The sequence below is a fragment of the Vipera berus genome (assembly GCF_964194415.1).
Source record: "Vipera berus genome assembly, chromosome: 12".
NCBI lineage: Eukaryota > Metazoa > Chordata > Lepidosauria > Squamata > Viperidae > Vipera > Vipera berus.
The window spans coordinates 14865053-14889823 of NC_138215.1; the positions used below are offsets into that span (position 1 = coordinate 14865053).

The 24771-nt window shown below is 40.8% G+C and overlaps 1 protein-coding gene across 1 annotated transcript in view; it reads left to right on the top strand.

Moving 5' to 3' along the window:
- Nucleotides 1-24771, top strand: part of FBN1 (fibrillin 1) — a 168262-nt gene that overhangs the window by 40833 nt on the left and 102658 nt on the right. The window contains exons 8-9 of the mRNA XM_081337040.1: nt 20099-20296; nt 22950-23075. Coding sequence (XP_081193166.1) covers nt 20099-20296; nt 22950-23075 — 324 coding nt within the window. The remainder of the gene's footprint in view (nt 1-20098; nt 20297-22949; nt 23076-24771) is intronic.

Consider the following 24771-nt stretch of genomic DNA (forward strand, 5'->3'; position numbering starts at 1 on the left):
TAGAAGACTGTATGTGTAGTGGAATGTAGTCTGGATTCTCAGGAGGGAGGGGCTGCATTCCAGAGGGCCAAGAGGTAGCGAAGCTTAGATAGTTAGGGCTAGGCAGAAGAAGGTCAAGATAGCTCCTCCTTATATTGTCAGAATATATCTTTAATGAAGCAAGTGCTCACTTTTAGTTTCGCAAGATTTCTCTACATATAGTAGATGAGGTGTTTTGAGGCGATTTGGTGTATCCGTCATGGTTTTTGGAGTCTGTGTCAAGTACCAGGGAAATCAAAAGATCCAGGCAGTTCAAATGGGTGTAAAGATTCATTGCCAGCTTAAAGTGTCTACAAGAATCTGAACTACTAAGAGCCAAAGCAAATTGGCGGTGGATAAGAGTCAATGGAATTCAATCGCTTGTGGGTGTGATGGGACTCATGACTTATGACATGTTTGACGCCTCCCTCGGATTCAGCCTGGTCATTTCCTACACTGAAGCTATGCTGGGGTTTGGCTATACAAAGTTTATGCCATGCGTATATGCAGTGGTGGGATTCAAATATGTGAACAACTGGTTCTCTGTGTGAATACCACTTCCGGAAGTCCATTCTGGGCCTGGGCAACAAAAAATTAGCTACCGGTTCTGCCAAACTGGTGCGAACTGTCTGAATCCCACCACTGTGTATATGGTATACATAGAGCCTCTATTTAAAAAAAAAACACTTTTTTTTCTTTCAAAGTACATCTCAAGTTCACCCAATCTCATGATATTTCAATGTTTGTACACAAGGCTGTGAACTCTCAAGAGTGAAATTGCCCCAAACTCTCAATATTGATTAAACTCATGAATCTTCAGCCATGTTGTAAAAATTCTGTCCAACCTAATGAATGGTTGCAAATATATTTATATCTACCTGTCTGTCCATCAGTCGGATAACTCTCTGAAAACTAGCATCAGATCTGGTCTGGGAGGAGAACGGAGCAGAAGAGAGATTGAAAATGGGCTGAACCAGGTTGGATACTGCAGAAGAAAAAAAGTGAAATTTATTCCTTTATTACATTTCACATTTCACATTTCATGATGAATTGTGAAAGCTAGCTAATAAAAGAAATTTAGTCACGTACATTTTAGCTCTCTGTTTAATATACATAAACGTCTTGGAGAATTTTTTTTTTGGCAGACAGAGTTATATTTAAGTGCTAAAGTTACTGTCTATCCTGCCTGAGGTCTTATGGTTTGTTTTGTCTAGTTTTGCGAAGATCTTCTTCTGTAAAACTTATAGGGGTTTTGTTATCAGTTTTGTGAACATTTGCCTTGGGTCGCCATAGCAACTCACACAGCTGTTTCCAGATGAGACCATGACTCTACTTATTGGCTACACAGAATTCATTTTAAGGAAATTAAATCAAGTTTAATAGTATTTGGACAGAGACAACAACAATAGCTGTTGAATTGTAATTATCATCTGGCTGTCTTCTTGAAGATAACATGGTTTAATTGGAACAAAATGTGCTCACCTAGGGTATGAAAAATTCATAGAATAGATTATATGTTTGATCAAGCATACATTTTTCTCACTCCAGTTTATCTATATGTATATATCTCTATCTCTGTCCCTATCTCTGTCTCTGTCTGTCTATCTGTCTCTCTCTCTCTCTACACACACACACACACACACAAACACACACACACACACACCTGTTTCAGCCTAAACTGATAGATATTCCTAACATGCATGAAACTCCGAATATATAGGATTAGGTCCAACATTATCATTAATTATGCTCTGTGGGAAAAATAAATGATTACCCAAGTAGTAAATGTAGAAGGTGATAAAACACTACAATTGATGTTTTTTTTTTCTGCCACAGAGTCGAATACTGTATAAGAAACACTTTCCCAGTCTAAACAGAATATTTTGTGAATGTACTGGCAAAGTCTCAGCCTTAAACTACAGAATTAGCCAAACATTTAAGTTTCTAGTTATTTCACTGCCTTTGGATCAAGGTCAGGTAATGGGGGGGGGGGATGTCCAGATTTTGCTGAATTACAACTGCAAACCTGTCTCTTCCTGTGTGCTAGCAATAGAAGCTGAGCTTCGGAGACATGCAGGTAGTCCCTGACTTAAAACCACAAGTGAGAGTGGTATTTCTGTCTTTGAGCAAGGCAGTTCAGTGAGTCGGACCCAGTTCTACAACTTTTTCCCCCCACTGTTGTTGAACTGCAATTGTTAGGGAATCCTGCAGTCTTTAAACAAATCTGGCTTTCCCCATTGGCTTTTGCTTGCTGGAAAGGTTGTAAATGGGAATCAGGCGATCCCAGAACGCTGCAGCCATCGTAAATAGATGCCGGGTGCCCAATTTTGATCACATGACCACGGGGATGCTGCATCGGTTGTAAATGCGAGGGCTGGTTGTAAGTCACATTTTCAGTGCCGTTAAAGACTACCTCTATAAAGGAAAATAAACCTTATCTCTTCCTTCGGTTGTCCTGTGTGCATTTCCTTGATTTCGGCCATTCAGGATAAGTTTGTGATACCTCTTTTTTTTTTATTTATGTGGAAAGTAGAGGCCTAACGGCATTTCCAGCCTTTTTCCTTTTTCGCTGGACAGGATCCAGCTTGGACTCCAGACACTTCAGATATTAAGATTGTAGCATGTGCTTTCTTGGTGTGCATACTTCATGGACAAACGGCGTCTGGTTTTTCTTCACCGTGTCTGCCTCTTCAGCTTGTGGGAAGTCCTGTTTTGACACCCACCCACCCCTAATTTTGATCTTAACAAATGCAAAACATTTTTTTTAAAAAAAATTCAAATTCTGCCCCTTGCTTACGAAACGGGTTGACTGCTTTTTAGCTAATTAATTCCTACTGCCCAAACTGAGCTTGGATCGGCATCTTCCCACTGTTAAGAAGATAGAACAGGAACGTGTGTTTTATTTTATTTTTTATTGTTTTCCTGTTCTAACCATTCGGGGGGGGGGGTAACGAGCTGGAAATGCCATTTCAGACATCATGTTAGATAAACTGGAAGAAACTATTGGTTTAACTGCTGCTTTGGATAGGAAGGAACCAGGGGGGGATTCAGTGAAATGGGCATGAATTTGCCTGCATGGAACACAACCAACTCAAGTCATGGCGTTATACAACATATTTGCAGAATGTTGGCCTTCCTCTCTGTATAGATATAAAGAATGCATTTCTGGACAAAATACAGGTTCATCAGAGAAAAATGTGTGTTCCTTTAAAGTTCCTTTAAAGTTCTTTTAAATTTCAGTCGTTTCTTCCTTGGAAGCAAAAATCACCTGCTTGGTAATCGAAACGCTTCTGGATGTATGAGTTTTCTCCTAGTTCTCCAAACTAATTAATGTTTTGGTCTAAACAGGAAGGACCAAGTTCATGTTTGTTAAAGGGAGATTCTGTCATTTGCACATGGCAGTTAAAATGCTGGCTGTCGGTGTCTCTGGGACTTGCGTCTCTTTTGAACTTGGGAAATGACAGCTCCTCTGCCTTGAAAATGCTGGACTATGATTTTATACAATTGTAATGTTATTCCGCATGCAAGCGAAGATTTCTCTGGAGTGGAAGAAGGGAGCATTTGAGAAAATTTAACTTTCATAGCAAATACGTTTCTGTTTCCATCTAATCTCAGGGATTTGTGTAAAATTCATCTAGTTCCCATTTTGAGTCCTTTTTGAGATGCTTGTTAAATTCGTCACTGGGATCATAATGTAGGGAAAGAGGCCTAAATAAGGTATTTGAAGACAGACATGTATGCTTATCTATGCCTGGATTTATATTTTGTGCCAAGCCATGATTTTTAACTAAAATTAGTTGAGTTGTGTTGAAGTCCAGGGTTGAAACTACTAAGCTTAAAATTGCCAAGATTGAGAAACACAGCTATAACATTGTTTGAAAATAAATAAAAAAAGTAATAGTATGTAAGATCAGCCTTTCTGGCTTAATGTTATGTTCATATCAAACCATTTGGACTTCAATAATCCATGGTTTAAAAATGATGGCTTAGCATGGAGTATAAATTCACTTTATAGCTGACAGGAAACAAAATTACGATCAGTGGGGAAGCCAGCTTCACTTAACAACCGTGTTATTAACTAAACAACTGCAGTGATTTGCTTAACAACTCTGTCAAGAAAGGTCGTAAAATGACCTTAACTCACTTAGTAACAATAACAATAATAGAGTTGGAAGGGACCTTGAAGGTCTTCTAGCCCAACCCCCTGCTCAGGCAGGAAACCCTATCCTATTTCAAACAAGTGGCTGTCCAATCTCTTCTTAAAAACTTCCAGTGTTGGAGCATTCACCACCTCTGGTGGCAAGTCGTTCCACTGGTGAAGTTATTCTCACTGTTAGGAAATTCCTCCTTAGTTCTAGGCTGGATCTCCCCTTGATTTAGTTTCCATCCATTGCTTCTTGTCCTGCCTTCAGGTGCTAGTTTGGAGAATAGGCTGACCTCATCATCTTTGTGGTAGCCAACAGAAGATGCCACCACAGTAAGTGGCCAAATTCTTGGAAGGAACTGGTCCAAGAAAACAGGTATGGAACATAAAATTATAGGGTTGGAAGGGGCCATGGAGGTCTTCTAGTCCAACCCCCTGCTCAGGCAGGAAATCTTATACCATTTCAGGCAAATGGCTGTCCAGACTCTTCTTAAAAACTTCCAGTGTTGGAGCACTCACAGCTTCTGGAGGCAAGTTGTTCCACTGGTTAATTGTTCTGACTGTCAGGAAAACTGTCAGGACTTAACAAATGTCTCACTTAACAACAGAAATTTTGGGTTCAGTTGTGGCCATAAGTCAAGGACTACCTGCGTCCCAAACCCAGATTCTTAGGCAATGATATTCACGGAAATCGGTGAATATCCCTGACAACGATGAGAGGAATTTCAGTCATTTCCATACCATGGGTCAGAAAAAGGAGAGGATTATGCCTGAGCATTATTTGACTTTTTCTTTTCAAAAGGCTTTCCAACATTACGTCTGAATGATTTGTGACATTGTAAACCTTGTCTCCTCGAGAGCTTTAGTCATATGAAAATAATCTAATGCTTCCAATCTGCCTTGCATCAGAGCCCGGCGTGGAAATCTTTGCTGGTGGAAGGCAGGCGAGAACATGGCGGTTCTGTGGGCATCCATTCCTCATCCCGGTGACACCCAAAGATGAAATGCGGTTGCAATCTTGTGACCCGAATACTGTAGGTTTCTGCGTGAATCACAGCACTGCAATCAAGTCCTTAAGAGACAGAATTGGTTTCCTGACATTGCTATTCAGGCTTTGTCACCATATCCAAGTCCCTTCAGTTTTCAAAGCCAGGTTTTCTGGAAGTGATTTGCCATTGCCTCCTTCCTAGGTCTGAGAGAAAATGACTGGCCTACGGTCACCTCTGGCTTTGTGTCTAAGTTGGTGCTAGAACTCCCAGTTTCCCAATTTCCAGCCTGATGCCTTAACCCCTATACCAGACTAGCTCTCGTGCACCCTTAAAGTAATGCAAATGCTTAACTAAAATCTAAATGCACAAAATATACATTTGCCAAGATCTACATCGTATAGATATACTGGTCTGGGACTTAATTAGTTAACTGCAGCTCCCAGCTGTGCTCTTTTTTGTTGTTGTTGTTGTTGTTGTTGCAAACTTGGGTTTGCATCTACATAATCTGTTAAATACTTGGCTCAGAACAGCATTTGAACTGAACAAGCATTTTGAAGATAGTGATGAAGGACTAGAGTTCCCTTCTTCTTTACAGAATAGGTTTGAAATAAGCCAGGCAATTGGTTTTGGAAATTGATGACTATCCATAAGATCTGAGGAATGTCTGAGCTGTCATGGTTTATCCTGTAATTTTTTTCTTTGGATTTCTCTCTGTGAATCAGTGACAAAATTGAACCTTCTGTCTTTTACTGCATCCAGTTCTGGTCACCACAATATATATAAAAAAGATGTTTAGACTTTGGAAAGAGTGCCAGAGAAGAGCTTCAAAGATAATTAGGAGCCTGGAGGCTAAGACATATGAAGAACGGTTTCAGGAATTGTCTAGTCTAGTGAGAAGAAGGATTAGGGGTGACATGATAGCAGTGTTCCCATATCTGAAGGTCTGCCCCAAAGAAGAGGGGATCAAGCTATTCTCCAAAGCACCAGAAGGCAGGACAAGAAGCAACGGATGAAAACTGAACAAAGAGAGAAGCAACCTAGAACTAAGGAGAAATTTCCTGACAGTGAGAACAATTAACCAGTGGAATGGCTTGCCTCCAGAAATCATGGGTGCTCCATCACCGGAGGCTTTTAAGAGAGATTGGACAGCCGTTTGTCAGAAATGGTGTAGGTAGGATCTCCTGCCTGAGCAGGGGGTTGGACTAGAAGACCTCCAAGGTCTCTTCCAATTGTGTTATTCTATTGTTTATGTGAAGAAATATGCCTTTTATCTTTGTCTGCAAGAGAAAAAGACACCTCTCTTGGAAATTCCTGAATTTGCTGGATAGGCAAAGCAAAAAAAAAAAAATCTATAACAGGGCACTTGATCATCTTTGGCTGAATTTTCCCTCAGTCTGGTTCACCCATCACAGTAAGTCATCACGTGTTTTGCTTCTCCGGTTTAGCAGCCACTTGTAATTTATGAAATAACACTTAACTGAAACAACACCGCCCCCCCTTCCCCTCGCCGCAATCTGAATTCACCAAGGGAGAAGACTAGAAAGGATTTATAAATTACCTTTACTGGACTTTGTGCTTGAGGTGGGGGAAAAAAATATGAAACTTTGATTTGGGGTTTTGCCAATTCGATAGGCTTGTTGTTCTAGAAATGGCCAGTTTATACTATTATGTAAAAGTAAAAAGTTGAGGTTTGATGTTATTGTCTTATTCTACTGCACCATAGGGAATCGGAAGTCTGTGCCTTTTCTTTCTCCCCCCCCACCCTTTCCCCCCCTGTTTTTTCTACTATTTTCTTTTGTATTTTTGTGTTTTATGTTACAAACTATTAATGAGAAATTAAAATAAATAAATAAATTACCTTTACTAGCCATAGTTTGCATTCTGATTGGCTTCTCTGTGCAGAAGGGAGGGGGGAACCCTCGGTCCTGCCAAAGCTTTAAAACAGCTAAGCTGGGTGGACCCTTAGTTTTGTTCCCCTGATGACCTGAGAGAACAAGAACAGATTCCCAGATGTTTACACTGTCTGGGTATTTGTTGATTGAGCCTCAGTAGTTTGCATTTATTTTCTTACTGTATTGGCTGAACATACTTCTTGCTGGCAAGCATTTGGGAGACTCCCTCATCTCCCATTTACAACGTTATAGCGTGACCTCATCTTGCCTTTAATACCTTCCAGTTAGTCTCCTTTGCTATTGCAACGATATTGTAAGACAGCAGATAAAAAAAACACCACCCAAACCATTTTACGACACCGTAATCCCTTAATGTGATGTAGAGTTGGGGTGACTGGAACATTTACCGGCTGGATGCCCTTCCTGACGCCTATGCGGAGTTCACAGCAGATATTTTTTTCTTGGCGCCCAAGGAGAGAAACATCTGTCATTAGCTGGGATTGAACTCTTAACCTTCCGAGTGGGAGGCCAGCGTTTTCACCACTAGGCCACCAGGCTGTTCATTGAGACAGCAGATTCTGCTTTACATAAAAAAGGAAAGCTTAAGTAAGATCATAAGCATGCTTGTGGTTTCACTTAATTAGCACCTCACTTAAGGACCGAGTTACCAGTTTCAACTGCAGTCGCTAAATGAGGACTGCTCGTCCTGTAGCTTATTAAACAAACAATGATTTAAAGAATTACCTGCATCTAGCCAATGTTTGATGTGTTTTACCGTATCCCCAAATTTCAGACACTGTATGTCCTTAAGAGGGACGCGGTGGCTCAGTGGGTTAGGACGCTGAGCTTGTCGATCAGAAGGTCGGCAGTTTGGCGGGTCGAATCCCGAGTGCCGCTTAACAGAGTGAGCGCCTGTTACTCGTCCCAGCTTCTGCCCACCTAGCAGTTCGAAAGCACGTAAAAATGCAAGTAGAAAAATAGGGACCACTCCGGTGGGAAGGTAACAGCGTTCCGTGCGCCTTTGGCGTCTAGTCATGCCGGCCACATGACCACGGAGACATCCTCGGACAAGCGCTGGCTCTTCGGCTTTGAAACGGAGATGAGCACCGGCCCCTAGAGTCGGAAACGACTAGCACGCATGTGCGGGGGAACCTTTACCTTTACCTTTTATGTCCTTAAGCCAATCTGAATTCTGCTGCATCTTGATTTATATTTGCTACAAGAAACCATCCAAATAAACTGGTCGGTGGTGGTTACTTATAAATCCTTAATCTGTTAATCAGTCAAAGCAGATTTTGTTCTCTTTGGCAGGAAGATTGAACGCTGCAAGGCATTGCAAGAAGGATGAGGATGTTTGCAATTTTAAGGAACTGCCATTTGTCCGTTAGGCCTTCGTGTCCTTTTCTTTCAGCTTGGTGTTTTGTCAGGAGCCTTCAAAAAGACGTTAAGCTGAGAAAACAAATCACTGTCAGATTAATACGTCCTATGAAGGCATCATTCTAAATTAATCGGTTATTTAGCCTGCCGTGAAATGTGAATTTTTCACATAGCCCCACTCATCATTATTAATTAAGCAATCCTGAGGAAACCAGGGCTTATATATAAAAGATCAAGGTTTATGCTCTTACGTTATCCCTGTAACAAATGTAGTCTTATAACGCTTTTAAGTCTTGGAATTGTGGTTTGGAGACCAGCCATGTGTTCGCTTTTGAACCTTTCTTTCTTCAGTTGATTACAGTAGACTGTAAAAGTGGGTGGGGTCCTTTTGGTTGGTCTCCAAAGAAGCTGAGTAATAATTGCCCTAACGTACAGCATACATGAATAAACTATTCTTTTTGATAAGAAATGTATGTTTTGCAGGGTGTCCCGGAGTTCACATCCCTCTATTTTCCCCTTCTCCTTCTTTCCCAAATTTGAAATGTTTCGAACATGTTCGGCTGCTCCATTTTATCTCTCATTCAGCAAACAACCTGGAGAGTGTATTAGATAAATGTCTAAATTCACAGTATTGTGAATTTAAAAGACTTTTAAGTTGAAATCTCCCTACTGTAGAGGTAGTTTTCGACTTAGACCACAGCTGAAGCCAAAATTTCTGTGGCTAAACTTTTGCTAATTGAGTTGCGCCTCACTTTACCGCCTTTCTTTCTTTCTTTTTTTTTTTAAGTTTTATTGATTTTCTAATTTTACATTTAAATATTTAAAAAGCAATGTGGCGGCTGAGTTAATTGATAATTCAATAACATACAAGTATCTTTAGTACAAGTCTCAAACTACTACATTAAATATTTCCTCTCTTGTCCCCTTAGTATTTATTGTCTCATTTAAACTAATGCAATTCTTATTATATCAATAACTTTCTCACATGTATCAATAATTTTTAGTTTATACATACCCTGGTTATTTTAACATTCAGTCTTTATAGACAATCAATGTCCTTAGTTTTTTCCACATTTTTTAGTTTCCTATTAATATTTAAATTTAACATTTAATATTTATAATTTCCAAGCTTTCAATAACCACAGTTCCCTTTATCACAATTCATCCCAAAAACTAATGTTCAGGATACACATCTTATCCATCTGAATATATTCTATTTCTCACCATCTTACATCAACTAATTAATAATACCCCCTTTCTTGCCACGGTTGTTAAATGAATCACTGCAGTTAGTAAGTCGGTTGTTAAGTGAATCTGGATTCACCATTGACTTGGCTTGTCAGAAGTTCGCAAAAGTTGATCACATGACCCCTGGGACGAAGAGCAGTTGCCATAAATATGAGTCAGTTGCCCAGTGTCTCAATTCTGATCACATGACCATGGGGATGCTGCGACGGTCGTAAGTGTGCAAAGCGGCCAGTGCCGTTGTAAGTTCTGTCTGAGATTTTAGAAATGTACTGGCTTTTTGTATGCTTCTCAAATAACATACATTGTATTTGTTTAGATCTCTTGTTAGCCATTTCAGGATGGTTATTCTGAAAAAAAGAGGAGAGAAATAATAACAAATGAAACACTGCTGCATCTCTGTTATCTTCTTTGCTCACAAGTGATAAAAATGGGAATTGCAGTTGCAATTTTTCTTTTCTTTTTTTCTGTTTTACAGTACTTATTTTTTAGTTTGTTACTTGATTATGAGAGCCACTTCAGAGCAGTTGTTTAAATGCCAGGTTAGAAACTGGGAAAATGTGAGTTCTAGTCCTGCCTTCGGCAGAAAGCCAGCTGGCTGATCTTGAGCCAGTCACGCTCTCTCTGCCCTAGGAAGAAGGCAATGGCAAGCCGCTTCTGAAAAACCTTGCCCAGTAAACTGCACGAACTTATCCAAACAGTCTCCAGGAGTCAAAATCTACATTGCGTTTGACGGACGTTCCTTAGGAAATTGTCTGAGCTGCAAACCGAACTTAGTTGCCATTTTGACTGATCGGTAAATCTGGGCTCTGAGCCTTGGGTTTCAAAAAGGCAAGCCAGACTAATTTCTTTCTCGTTTCAGCTTTCCTTTTGGAAGGCGAAGGCTTTTTGCAAAGGCTGTCTTTGTAAAAGTGCATCTTTCTCTGCAGATGCACGCATGGGACTCTAACGAATTGGAAAACTAATTAGGCTATCTAATTGAGTTTGCATGAGTTGTCCTAAGGAATGTGCCTTGCACACAGCGCACACAAAATATCCCAAGAATAATTCTCAGTGGTTTGGATTAGAAATAGACCAACTGGCCACTGAGCTGAAATTCAGCATAGGAAATGATATGGGGGGTGGTGGTTAACAGGGGAGAAGATTCATGCTAATACCTTTATAAACTGTAACTAGTGAAACTCCCCCCAGTGGGTTAGGACGCTGAGCTTGTCGATCAGAAGGTCAGCAGTTTGGCGGGTCGAATCCTGAGTGCCGCGTAACAGAGTGAGCGCCTGTTACTCGTCCCAGCTTCTGCCAACCTAGCAGTTCGAAAGCACATAAAAATGCAAGTAGAAAAATAGGGACCACTACGGTGGGAAGGTAACAGCGCTCCGTGCGCCTTTGGCATCTAGTCATGGCCACATGACCACGGAGACGTCCTTGGACAAGCGCTGGCTTTTCGGCTTTGAAACGGAGATGAGCACCGGCCCCTAGAGTTGGAAACGACTAGCACGCATGTACGGGGGAACCTTTACCTTTACCTTTACTAGTGAAACCCACCCCCCCCCGAAACCTTAGCAGAGAGAGTTTTCAAAAAGTTTTCTTAGGCCAATTGCAGTTTATCTTCCTCTGTTGTCCCAGCCCTGTTAACTGATATATTTTTCTACTTCCTCAGTTTTTCCGTTACAGGTAGTCCTCATCTTACGACCACAATTGAGCCCAAACCGAGAAATTTGTGAAGTGAATTTTGCCCCATTTTGCGACTTTTCTCGCCACATTTGTTCAGTGAATCACTGCAGATACTAAATTAGTAACATGGTTGTTAGGTCAGTCTGGTTTTCCCCGTTGACTTTGCTTGTCAGAAGGTCACAAAAGGAGATCACATGACCCCCGGACACTGAAATGCCGTCATAAATGTGAGTCACTTGTCAAGCATCCAGATGTAAATCACGTGACCATGGGGATGCTGCAATGGTCATAAGTGTGAAAAATGGTCAGAAGTCACTTTTCCAGTGCTGTTGTAACTTTGAACAGTCAGTAAATGAAATGTTGTAAATTGAGGACTATCTGTCTATACCAGGAGGGCAAATCTGGGGGAAAAAATGACATGCAAAGAAAGACATGCAATTCCATAGCTAAACAGCAAACATTTCTTTTCCCCCCCCCTTTGGAATTAAACACTGCACACTTCTGAATGAAATCCTGTTTGAATAATCTAAGCCTTTGAAGTCTTACAGTTGCATCTACTTTTTCAATTGTAACATGTGCTCAGATAAAATTTTAAAGTTTGTAAGGACACGGAAAAGACAGAATGGGCTGGAATTAGTTATATAAATATGCAAATATGTTAGTGAAACTTTCTTGAACCTGTTCCTTCATTTGGCTCTGAGGGCTGTGAATTTTTAAGAGCTGGTCCCAAGGCTGTTTTAATGTCTCCAGAGTTCCACCCAAAACTTAAATGCTGATGTTCTGTGTTCATATTAAGTGGATCAGTTTATGAGCGACTTCATTGCACCATTAGCTCCAGATGTTGCACGTATTTTCACTGGTACACTGAAATAATTGTCATGGCAACGGATGAAAAATTCTTCTTCTTTTTTTAAGTGTGTTGACACGCGTGCCTTGTTTTCAGTTAGAACAAGGATTCTGGATTTTGGCCCTGGCTAAAACATCTCTTGGCTTGACCAGTAGAGTCAGTTCAGTTTCTTGGCAGGGTAGGTGAGGACTTGTGACAAACAAATTCGACTTCATTTGCTCCTACAAACCTGATCCACACATGGTGTGAAGGAGAACCATCAATCTTTTGAAATGTATCTTAGATTTTTCTGCCAGCGCAAGGGGTTCTTGTGAGAGTTGGTTGATGAAGGCTGATGAAGATGCAGTAGAGTTAGGATTAAGATAAACTGCCATGCTAGCTCAGGAATTCTGGGAGTTGAAGTCCACAGGACATGAAGTGTCCCATTGTTGTTCAGCCCTGACCTGGAGCATACCTACCTGTGCAAATGTATTGGGCTTAGATACTAAGTTTCTTGGTGAAAATTCAGGCCAATAGTGGTCAGTGCCTGGTTTTACATGTCATACTATGGTGGTTTGTTTAAACCATGATCTGAGCCACAAACTGAGCAGAAAATGTTAATTTTTGTCAGCCATGGTTTACAAATGGTTCTGATTGCATTTGTACAACACATTTAGCCTAGCAAACAAAGCAGGGCATATTGATGGTGTGATTGTCTTCTCCAGCTGCTTCCTATTTTGTTCCCAGCATGAAGGGATCCATTGGTTTGGTTCCAACCACACCATCCTATGGTTAACCTGGTTTCTGGTTTAGCTTCCAGGTTTGGAGCTGGGCTGAGCACAAATTTCAAGCAACGGAATTAAAACAAGGCAAAGGAGCAATTGTATGTTCAGTAGCTTTGGTGTGTCTGCCTTGATCCTTAGCTACTATACTACCTTTCAGCTTTCCAGCTGTGTTCCTGGAACTACCTTATGTCTCTGTTCTTTTCTGGCAATGTTTTGTGTTGCTGTGCACCATCAGTCATCACCATACGCAAAGCAGCAACGATGGCTCCTGCAGTGTAGCCAAAGGCTGATTGTACATGTTGAGATTCTAAAGCATCTTAATCTCTGTGACAAATCAATTTTATGATTGAGTTCAAGGACTAAGAAGTATTAATGCTTCCACTTGAAAGTTTGGCACATCCTCTATAATAATGCCTAGGATGGTGGTTTGCAGGGTTTGCAAATGCCTGTCTTGGAGATCTGCGGAATTGGTTTGCATTGATAGAAATTAAATGGCTTGACCAACTCTTTTGGGATTAAAGAGCTATATTTCTTTGCAGACAGTTGGCTGCTTTATCAGTCCAGAGACTTTTGACTTCTCTTAGGATTGCCTTTCAGGGCATAACGGATTCTCACACTTTGCTAAGCTGATATACAGTAGTTTCTTTGATTTAGTGTGTTGTGTGAACCCAACCATTGTGAAGTTATTCCACAAACCACAATGAAGGAAACTAATTTACCGTGATTGTGATTTATTGTGATTTGGTAGCCTGGTTTCAGCAACAATTGGATTGTATTTTTGCCAGGTGTGGGCTACAAAATGTCATCTATCAGTGCGTTATTGCATCTTATTAATTCCCCCCCTCTCTCTCTGTGTGTGTGTGTTACATACTAGGTACCTGCAGTTGAAACCACATCAGAATAGTCACAATGCTGTAAAAATATCTTCTCTTCCCCTACAATGTTCTAATGTACATGTACATCCTATGGTTCCACGTGGTGGGTGATAAATAGAACAAAAACAGTTTTGAATGGATATGGATATTCTCTTCTATCGGTGTCAAAGTACATACCTGGAGAGGAGGTATTCATGGATAGACCAGCTTCAGCCCTACTTAGCTTCAGCATCAGCACTATTAATAGAAGAGATTTTTCGTATATCAGTGGCTCCCCCTCAATCAGCCATCAACAGGCACATAGAGATAAATGACATCTACATACCACTCAAAAGAATCAGCAACTCCCCCAGATAAGCAGAGATTAACGCCAAGAATTTTTTTTTAATCCCATTTATATCCCGCCCTTCTCCAAAGATTCAGGGTGGCTTACAATCTAAAGCACAAATCAATGTGCTTAGCAATAGCCTTCATTCTATGTATATGCCTGCTTATTAGGGCTTTCGCCCCCCCCAAGCGGCATTATTACAAAGTCAGCTTATTGCCCCCAACAATCTGGGTCCTCATTTTACCTACCTCGGAAGGATGGAAGGCTGAGTCAACCTTGAGCCTGGTGGGACTCGAACCTGCACTAGATTAATACTAGATAACACCAAGATCAATACTAGATAACAATAAAAATTAATACTAAATAACAGCAATAAAAACAATAAAGGAGTAGACAAGAGTCTAATCAAAGGGCCGTCAAGAACACTCCCATCAACCCTGACAAGGCAAGCCACTGTACAGAAACAAGAGAGCTTCTGCCAACCTAGCAGTTCAAAAGCATGTAAAAATGCAAGTAGAAAAATAGGGACCACTACGGTGGGAAGGTAACAGCGTTCCGTGCGCCTTTGGCGTCTAGTCATGCCGGCCACATGACCACGGAGATGTTCTCGGACAAGTGCTGGCTCTTTGGCTTTGAAACGGAGATGAGCACCGGCCCCTAGAGTCGGAAACGACTAGCACGCATGTGCGGGGGAACCTTTACCTTTAATATGACCTAGCTGGGTAATAAAATGCCTGCAAAAAGACAATCACGCTCAAAGAGCACCAAAAACCCTACAGTTCAGCTACAGATATTATCTTCTACTGAAATCTATGAATGTTTGTTTTCTGCATCCATAGTTTGGGACTTCAGCTTCCAAAATACACGTTATTCCTTTCTGGGTGGTTATATTCTGTTCATCTGTCCAAGTGCCAACAGGACGATTTTGTACTCTATGTAAAAGAATGTTTATTAGTGATCAGAATCCTGTGTGTGCTGACTGTACATTTTAAAATGTACAGTTGCATTGTATTCAGCAAGGAGGAGTCAAGGCATTTATAACTTTGCAGCATGATTTTTTTTCCATTAATGAAGATCTCACACGTCTAAAAGGTAATAGATACCGTATGCTGTTTGGGAAACTATTTGTGTCTTTTCTTCTGTACAGTATTATTTTTTGTAACAAAAAAGAAAGGGTAAAAAAACTATTTAAGTCGCCTGGACTGCTAGTGAGGACAGAACTGAAAGCTTTCCTTTTTATTACAGATCTAGTTTTAAGTGTCGGATTTGAGCCCTCAGCATAAATCATTTCAGAAACCATTCTTGAATATTATTTTTATTAGAACTTTCCAGCTGCAACCATCCAAAGTGGGTCAACTGCAGACGCAAGATAGATTTTAGAAGAGATACAGGTTTTTTTTTCTCTCGGATGTGGATTTTGAAATATTTTCCGCGAAAACGAGCAGAAAGCCAGTTTCTGATTGAAAGGAAGTCTCAGATCTTCCACCGTTGCTCACTAGGGGGATATTTAGAAGACACATCTTGAATCTTTAGTGGGGAAAAAATAGCTATATATTTTTCAACCTTGTATATGCTGAATGCAAAGAACTCGACTACAGTTTGAATATTGGCAAGGTTAACCAGGCCTGCTACATGATAAATTACTTCATCGTGGTCATGAACCAGCACAAAAGAATTGATATTCAAATATTCAAAATACCCAAAGCTAAATTGACAGCGTCAGGATAGTTATGAAAAGTACATGCAGATCAAAAAAAAATTGGCTAAAAGACAGAATACAATATATTAAGTCAGAATATGTTAAAGGCTAAGAGCTCAGAAAAAGAGGAAATTAAAATTACTAAACTGGATAGTATAAACTTGGCATGGCAATATAAAATACAAATAATGTGCAGATATTTACTGTGTGCGTGCGCGCACACACACACACACACACACACACTTATTCTCTGTCCCTCTTTCTGTCTCTCCTACACATCTATATTCATGAATAAAATGGTAAAAGTATCCTGAAGGGATTTAAAAAATCATAAACCTCTCCTACAGACCACTATCAAACCTAAGAAAAAAGTGGTACAATAGCTGACATAGCATGAACACCCCAAAGCTGGGATATAACTGATATAACAAGGATTGGAAGGGAAGGCTGTTTAGAGCCTGTAACGTTCCTGCACAAATGCAGATCACAAGCTCTGATACAGCAACCAACTGGATTCTCAATAAGCCTCTTGTTTTGCTGTCTGTTAAGGGCTGCAAAAAACCTGAGTTAAGTGTTGTTAAAGATCTGGCAGGCAACTGCACACAAATGCCTTCGAGGTTGCGTTCAGCTTACTGGGTCACTGATTGTACAGTCCGGGTGAGGATAATTAGTTCCAAATGGTTTGTCAGAGGATGGCTCTTGTGTGTAAGTTTCCAGGCTGCAAATGCCTGGGAGAATTCCCAGCTGGAGGTGGCCCAAAAGGTAATCCAGGGGTCCCCAACCCCCGGTCCATGGACCAGTACCAGGCCACGACAAGCCAGCAACTGGTCCGCACAAACAAGCAAAGCCCCATCCGCGAGATGCAGGCAGCACATAAAACCACACAACCTCCGGTCCGCGGAAAAAACCTCCCTCCACGGAACTGGTCCCTGGTGTCCAAAAAGGTTGGGGACCTCTGAGATAATCAATCCATTAATCAATCCTCTTTAAGGAAACTTTGGGAAACTCACCAACTTGAATTCCACTAGATGGTTTCTAAACAAGATATGTTTTAAAGCAGTGTTTTAACAGTGCTCGGCAAATGGACACAACTTTAAAGGAGCAGATGTGCGTGACTAGCTGGCACCCTAGGGAAGACTGAACTCTCCCAAAGCATTTATCTGTGCGATACAACAATCGACAACAATGGACGAGTGATTCTGCAGTGTAAAAAAAAAAACCTAGGCATGTTATAGTGATTAAAATAAGCGAAGCAGAACAGAACAAAAGGAAGCATTGATAACTATAGTGAGCAAACTGAAACCCTTTTGAAAAGAACCACAGAGCCAGGAGTTTGGTTGGTCTAACGATATAGCGGTATCTGTACAAGGCTTTATTCATCCTTTAAGGCTGGAAACAAGAGTTTTACACACTAGGGGGGCAAATTTAAATGTATTTAGTAAGGCGGGAGCGACAAGAAAGCATTTATCAGGGTTAAGATGAGGCATCTATTTTGCATGGATTTTATGATTATTTGTAAACTACTCAGAGTCACTTTCCTAAAGCAAATCAACCCTAACTTCTTTGGAAAGACAGATACCGAAGTGAAGCTCAAATACATGACCTGGCTGACTGAGAATCTCCATTGATGTTGATTCAGGCCTTTTCATCCTACATCTAGCGCTATACAGCACAAAAATCTAGGTAGCTGGTATGCAAATATGTTTGAGAACTGAGATTTATCCTGTATAAATGTCTGGAAAAGTACCAAGAACTGAGGGAAGAATGTTCAGTCTTCATAATGACCTTCATTAGAAGGGCATTGTCTCTGTGCCACACATGGTTTTTGTGAAAAGGCCAGTGACAAAGGCTTTTATTTAATAGGAGAAAAATGGAGTTGCGGTACATGTGCCAGAGATGGAACTTGGCGCTACCATCGTTTTGTTGTTTCAGTGGGATAATGGAACAAAACATAATATTTTATTAATGACATAGTTTGATTCACCTCTCAGATAAATAGTCTGCTCAACTGTAAACAAATCAAAGTAGTTGTATCCCACACACCGTCCTCTTGAGCGACAGACAAAGTTTTGCCCACAATTACATACACTAGTTATTTCTGTGTATTTCTAAAAGTTGCTCTTAATCTATTTTCTTGTAAGTTGCTGCCCTTGAGGCCTACTTAAATGGGAGAGAGAGAGAGAGAGAGAGAGAGAGAGAGAGAGAGAGAGAGAGAGAGAGAGAGAGAGAGAGAGAGAAAGAAAGAAAGAATTTGGCTTCTTATTCTTACTGTGGTTTGGAAAGGGCAAATAATTTGGTTAATAATGGGAAGATCCCAAAGGAACTGAGCCTCAGGCAGAAAATAACTCATTGGTAGGGTTCATACATTACGTCATAGATTACTGGCCAAGCCTGGCTGCCTTTAATTGTAGCTTGGAGATGTAAACAATTATTTTCAGACATCCGTGGTTGATTCACAAAATATTGGGTATCAGTATGGTGTGACAGTTAAGATGTTGGACAGGGGAGAGATAAGTTAAGAATTGACTTGACCGTAGAGCTTGTGAGCACATTGGATGATTTTGGACCAATGATACTTTCTCGTCCCAACTTATCACACAGGGACCTCTAAGGTCCCTTCCACCTCTGTTCTGATTGATTGAATTATTATGGTTTCCCACATAGTCAGATAGATGTTCTGACTAGATTTGGCACGTTTATCAAGTCCGTTCCCTAGGACCTGGGATAGGTAGATGTTGTTGTTTGATGGTGTTAGAGGTATCGTGGTAGGACAGGGGTCTTCAAACGTGGCCCTTTTATGACTTGTGGATTTCAACTCCCAGAATTCCTCAGCCAGGCACACTAGCTGAGGAATTCTGGGAGTTGAAGTCCACAAAGTCATAAAAGGGCCAAGTTTGAAGACCCCTGTCGTAGGATGTAAGCTGTTCCAGATAAAGCTGCCTTTTGCAGTTGACTGATGGTTGATCTTGTCAATGCCGATGTTATTTTGGCATTGCACCCAAGGAACCTATTGCTATTGGCACTATCTTTGCTTTCTTTTGCCACAGTGGTTTTACTTCTGTTATTACTGTCAGCATTATTAGCTGAGCAACGATCCACTTTGATGGAGCTCAGGTTGAACAAGTGGAATGATTTAAAACTGATAACAACAATTGAGTTACCAGGCTGCCTTGGCTTCTGCAGCATGGACATAGTGCCTCTGGTGAAAAAGTAGCCTATGCACCACTATCAAAATGTCCCTCTGTTGATCATTAATACTACGGTACCAATTCTTCTGCACAATGCAGGTTTCTGGAGCTTACTCAAAGTTTCCCAAATGAGCTGCCTATGCCAAAAATGAGAGATTTCATTCTTTGACAAATTGACACAATGAAAGTGTGGTGCCGCAACCAAACTATGGTAACTGATGGAATTCAGAAGTGTTGAATGCAGGGGTTTGGCCACATCTGCCGTGTAGCCCTAGGCTGATTCTCTCCTTGATTGTTCTGGATATGTAAGTCTTTTGAAGTGGGCCAGTTCAACAAAGAAAGACTGCAGGAAATCCAAGAATGCTATTTTCCTGCTGCAGGATATAATAACAGAATCTTGAATAGTCCGAGCTTCTCTCTGTCTCATCTTATACTAAATAAAATCAAGGCAGGGTTGTTTTGACTTTCTTTCTCATGCTTCCTTCAATCTCTGGACTGTGTATTCCCCTGTCCAAACCCCTCTTCAGTGGTTCTTCTATCCTAGTGGGCCCCCACTTTTCCATCTGTGCAGACCAGCAGCGGTGGCAGTGGGGGGGGGGAGGGGATGGTTTCATGCATGCGCCTGCCACTTGAAGAAATGGAGCTTTGCACACTCACCCGCTGCTTGTGCGGCCCAGTTCCCAACAGGCTGGGGACTGCTATTGGCCCACAGACCGGGGGTCGTGGACCCCTGTTCTATACCTTTCCCAAAGTCAGCTGGCTCAGTGCAAATAAGGAAAAGAAAGAAAACACAATGCGTGTAAAGAGAAGAGACTCCTACTGCCATTCCCTCATTTGCGTGATGCTTTCTGAACTATGACTTTTCTTTGCCCCAATTTAAGGGACTTGATTTATTCACTGACTTTGGCTACTCACCAGCTTCAGTGTCTCAGTCTGGGATCAGGAGGAGCAGATCTAAAAAGGGATGCGCCGGACTAAAGGCTGACTAATGTATCTTTGAATCCCTCACACTTAATTCACTCCAAATGTCATACTGACTAGGTGTCCTTGCTGTAATTCAGACTACAGGACAGGGCCGTGCTTCACCTTGGTGTCCAACCAGATGTGCCAGGGGCAGCTCAGTGGGATCGTGTGCACAAAAACCCTCTGTTGCGCAACGGTGGGGAGAGCATGGGGTCACCCTTGTGAAATGTGTCCAGCCCAGCCTCATCCTTGCCGAAGGGGATTTATTCCAAACATACGAACAGGAGCTTGCCAAGGTAAGGCACCTCACAATCTTTTTACTTAGTACAGGTAATCCTCCACCACAACGGGGCCTGGAATGTGTGTTGTTAAACAAGGCAGTTGTTAAGTGAGCTTTGCGCCATTTGACAACCTTTTGGACGGTTGTTAAATGAATCACTTGATCATTAAATAGCACAATCTGGCTTTGCCTGTCAGGAGCGGGCCAGGAAGATTACAGTTGGTGATTACTGTCAAAAATACAACTAGCATAGATAGGTACATGCCGATTGCCAAGCGCCCAAATTTTGATCATGCGACAGTGGGGATGTTGCTAGCTTATAAGTATAAAAGCTGGTCTTAAGTCTCTTTTTCAGGGCCATTGTCATTCTGAACGGTCACTACATGAACGTTGTAAGTTGAGGACTACCTGTATCTATTTCAAGAGGGCTTCATCCAACATCCAAAGACACAAAAGAAGGCGCAGAAACCATGGTTAGATCTATTATCATTAGGTCTACCCTTTTTTTAACCACGTCCTCAGTTCCTGCAGGCACGACAGCCTTCCTGGCTTTCACCCTATGGTTCCTACGTTTCATAACTTTGCTACTGAAAAGCTACCAGCGCTGAGTTTTTAAGGCAAACCAACCCAAACCTGCCAACCTTCCAAGCTTTTCTTTTCACGTTTTTCAAACCCGCTAATAGAGCCGTCTCCCAAAGCTGGAGACGACTCTTCAGGAGATTCCTGGGTTTAAAAACAGCCTATTACACAACATGCTGATTGAAATCCATTTCATGTTTGATTTTTGGATCTCAAGATGTGCCAAGATGCCTAAAGTCTGTGTTGCCGTTCAAGGTTCTTACCCTGCTTTTGGCTTTTATTTCGAATACGTCCAGCTGTATAAATTCTTTTATTGTCTGAACGTCTGGCAGGAAATAGGAGAAAGTTAACAGGGACAGCAGTTATGTGCTGAATTGGTGTGGGCTTAATATTCTCAAGATCCTGTCTCTGAGGAGTTTTTTTTTCTTCCTTTTTGCAAGGCCTTCCCCTAAAATGTTGTTTAACAAGAGAGAGAGATGGTAATTTGTGGGTCTAGAAAAGGTAAAGATTATACAGAACATCCCACGTTGTTATTGGGAATCCAAAATCTCTCCCAGGGGAATTGAAGACCCAGTTTTAGAAACATTGACTATAGTTTAGCAAAAAATAAAAAAATTGGGTTTTTGTGTCTCTCAACAGCTGCAATAGCTCTCAAAAACTACATAAACAGTATGTATACATGTTGATCATGTTCAATGTCCTAAGCTAGCATTGGCTCCTGTTTAAACTTAGTGAAGTCCAGTATTTGTAGAACAGTTCTGTTCCCTGCAGATTAACAATGGGTCACCTCCCACAGTTTATAAACCAAGCTGTTGGATGACATTGTTCAGCTTCTGCCAACTCTTTAGGAACATCTTCATAAGATTTTGATTTATTCCGGCAAATCCCAAGAGACCTACATATTTGTATACATCTCTTTATTTCTGAGAAATGGTATCCACGGAGAAGGAAAACCTTTAGCTGCAAGGAACGAGCTAAGAACAAAGTAGTGGAAATGTATACATCTTCTTTGTTCATTTTTTCTCTATAGCCTAGGCCAATGTTTTACAACCTCAGCAGCTTTAAGATGGGTGGACGTCAAGTCCCAGAATTCCCCAGCCAGCCTGGCTGGGGAATTTTGGGAGTTGACGTCCACTCATCTTAAAGCTGCTGAGATTGAGAAACATTGGCCTAGACCAGGGGTAGGGAACCTTGGCTTTTTTATGACTTGTGGACTTCAACTCCCAGAATTCCCGAGTCAGCATGGCTGGTTCAGGAATTCTGGGTATTAAAGTCCACAAGTCATAAAAGAGCCAAGGTTCCCTACCCCTGGCCTAGACAGCAGCTAGCCATTTTTAAACTAATGAGCAGCCTTGGACATTTTGAAACTATGTCATGGTGGCCATATCAAATGTGGACAGTCCTAAAATGTCCATTGACCGGAGGGCAAACTGGTGAAATTGCTTCCAACATCAACCAGCTTTCTTAGATTTAACTATCTCAATATATATTGTTTTCTTTCTGTTCCAACAAATCCCTTTTGGATAATGTTTGTTATTATAGCATCCAAAAATATCTATGGGACTTATTTGGAGTGCTTTCTAGTAATTTTTTGCTTTGCAGCATTACAGGTTCCTATGTAATTTTACTTTAAATACAATGTGAAAAAAATAAGTCCAATGAGACAGAGATCTTAGGGTGTGCTGGAAGATTGGTAATATATGCAGTAGGTTGGTTTTGTCTAGGAATAAAACAGAACCCTCATTAAAATGTCTGCCAAGTGATATACTTCAGCAGAACAAACTGAAATGTACATTTCCCCCCCTTGAGAAAGTATTTTATAGGGCTGCACATACCTAAAAGATGGTTTGGAAGAGCTACATCAAAATCTATAGCACCTCATTAAAGCAGCCCTGTCATTTTTCAGACATCCATATGAAAAACATGGCCACTTCTGAATCTTTTCTGAAAAAAATGAACAGCCATAATATTGATAATTCACAAAACTTTCCTGAGGAAGAAATCTAGTGCAGGATACAGAAGCAATGAATGTGTGTTTTGTATCTTTGTGGACAAATTAATTGTGGTGTTCTTTTTGTTTTGCATGATAGATGTGGATGAATGCCAAGCTATCCCTGGGATTTGTCAAGGAGGAAATTGCATTAATACAGTTGGATCTTTTGAGTGCAAATGCCCAGCTGGACACAAGTTTAATGAAGTGACACAGAAATGTGATGGTAAGTCTTTCAGAGCTTCTCCATGGAAAGACAGAAAACTTCACATTCAGTATGTTTTTCTCCATCGCTTGGCAAAAATTAATTTATTGATGGCAAAATATGCATTTAAGATGTTCCAGTTCATGGAACCTAAAAACAGTTGCATTTCTTCGATTCTTAAATATGGAAGTTGCATTTTTACCAAGTTTTGCTGCTCTGAAATTTTGGTACATACTCAGGGCCCCACTATTTCCCAGGAATTTGATTCTTAGCTTTATTTAGCATTAAGTAGTCTAATACTATGGCCCTCAGTGGAGCTGTTTAGGAGATGTTACCCTTAAGTGAACTGTTCGTTGCAATGAATTACAACAACAACACACACACACACACACATAAAAAACCCTTTCACAGTGGTAACACAGTTTGCCCTGAGTGTAATATTCTGCCTAAGATTCTGGGAGTGTGGCTGCTTCTAACACAAGACGTATTTTTAAACGTTAGCTAAAATAATAATCTTTACACAACAACTACTTTGTCATTTTTATTTTGTCTTATGTAAACCAATTTGCAAAGAATTTGATCCAGACAAATAGAGTTTTCATGCTGTCTGCCAGTGATGTTGGCCAAAGGGCAGCCAAGGGGTAGGAACGTCTTAACTTCTCAAACACCACTCAAGTGTTTCTTTTCAGAGCAAAAACTTGGTAGCAGCCCATTTCAGAAACCAGCTTCACGAGATTACGTGGAATTAACTAAAACGATTCCCACTGACTTGAACTCTGCTTCAATTCAGACTCCCTTTGTTTCAGTGGGTTTGCAAGCAGGACATCCAACAAAATGCAGACAGTTGCTGGAATTTTGAACTGATGCAAGCATATTTCCAGAGCAATAGTCTTGTAGAACACAAACCAAACACCTCTGAAGCTATATTTAAGTTCTCGTAGGCTGGATAATATAAGGAATAACCAATTAAATTTTCTGAGAGGCACAGCATGTACGAAGAGAACTTCCAAGTCGAAATGAATGGATGTCCTGTTTGAAAACTCCTAGGAGTGTATTGAACAACAATCAAGAATCATCTAGCAAGCTAACATATTCCCTTCCCATGTATATACCCTTCCTAGGTTATTTAGCAGACAGAGGTGCAGGCTGAGAATGTGGTAGATCTTCTGAGGCAACTTTTAAAAAGTGTTCAGTGAAAACTCAAAAGGTCATCTGAGTTCAAGGGACCTTGGGAGGGAGGTGTAAAGAGTGGGTGGTTTTTATTTGATGTGATTGCACTACAGCAGAACAGATGTCTGCCTTTCCTTCTTTTTTTTCCTGAAGTTGCAGTTGTGAAAGTCAAACTGCAAAAACAATGACTAAAAAGACGCCCACCATTAAACAGGAAAGGATTTGAGAGAATCCCATAATCTAGTGGCTATTTCAATTTTGTTCCAATTTTAATACCAAAGACAAACACACAATTATTAACGTTTTCAACACTCACCTTTTCCTGTTCAAGGTTACCTCAGTGCTTTGAAGATTAACGAAGCCTGGAGACTACTTCGGTTTAAGCCATCTGGCTAGCTTTGAAAAATGACTACCTTTCAGTACAAAATACATCATTCTAAAGATTTTAAAATTATGTGTGGCAAGGTCTGTTTTATGGCTTAAGCCACATAAAAGGCATCTAGATTAGGGGTTGACAATAGGATGTTCTCCATATCTTTCATTTACT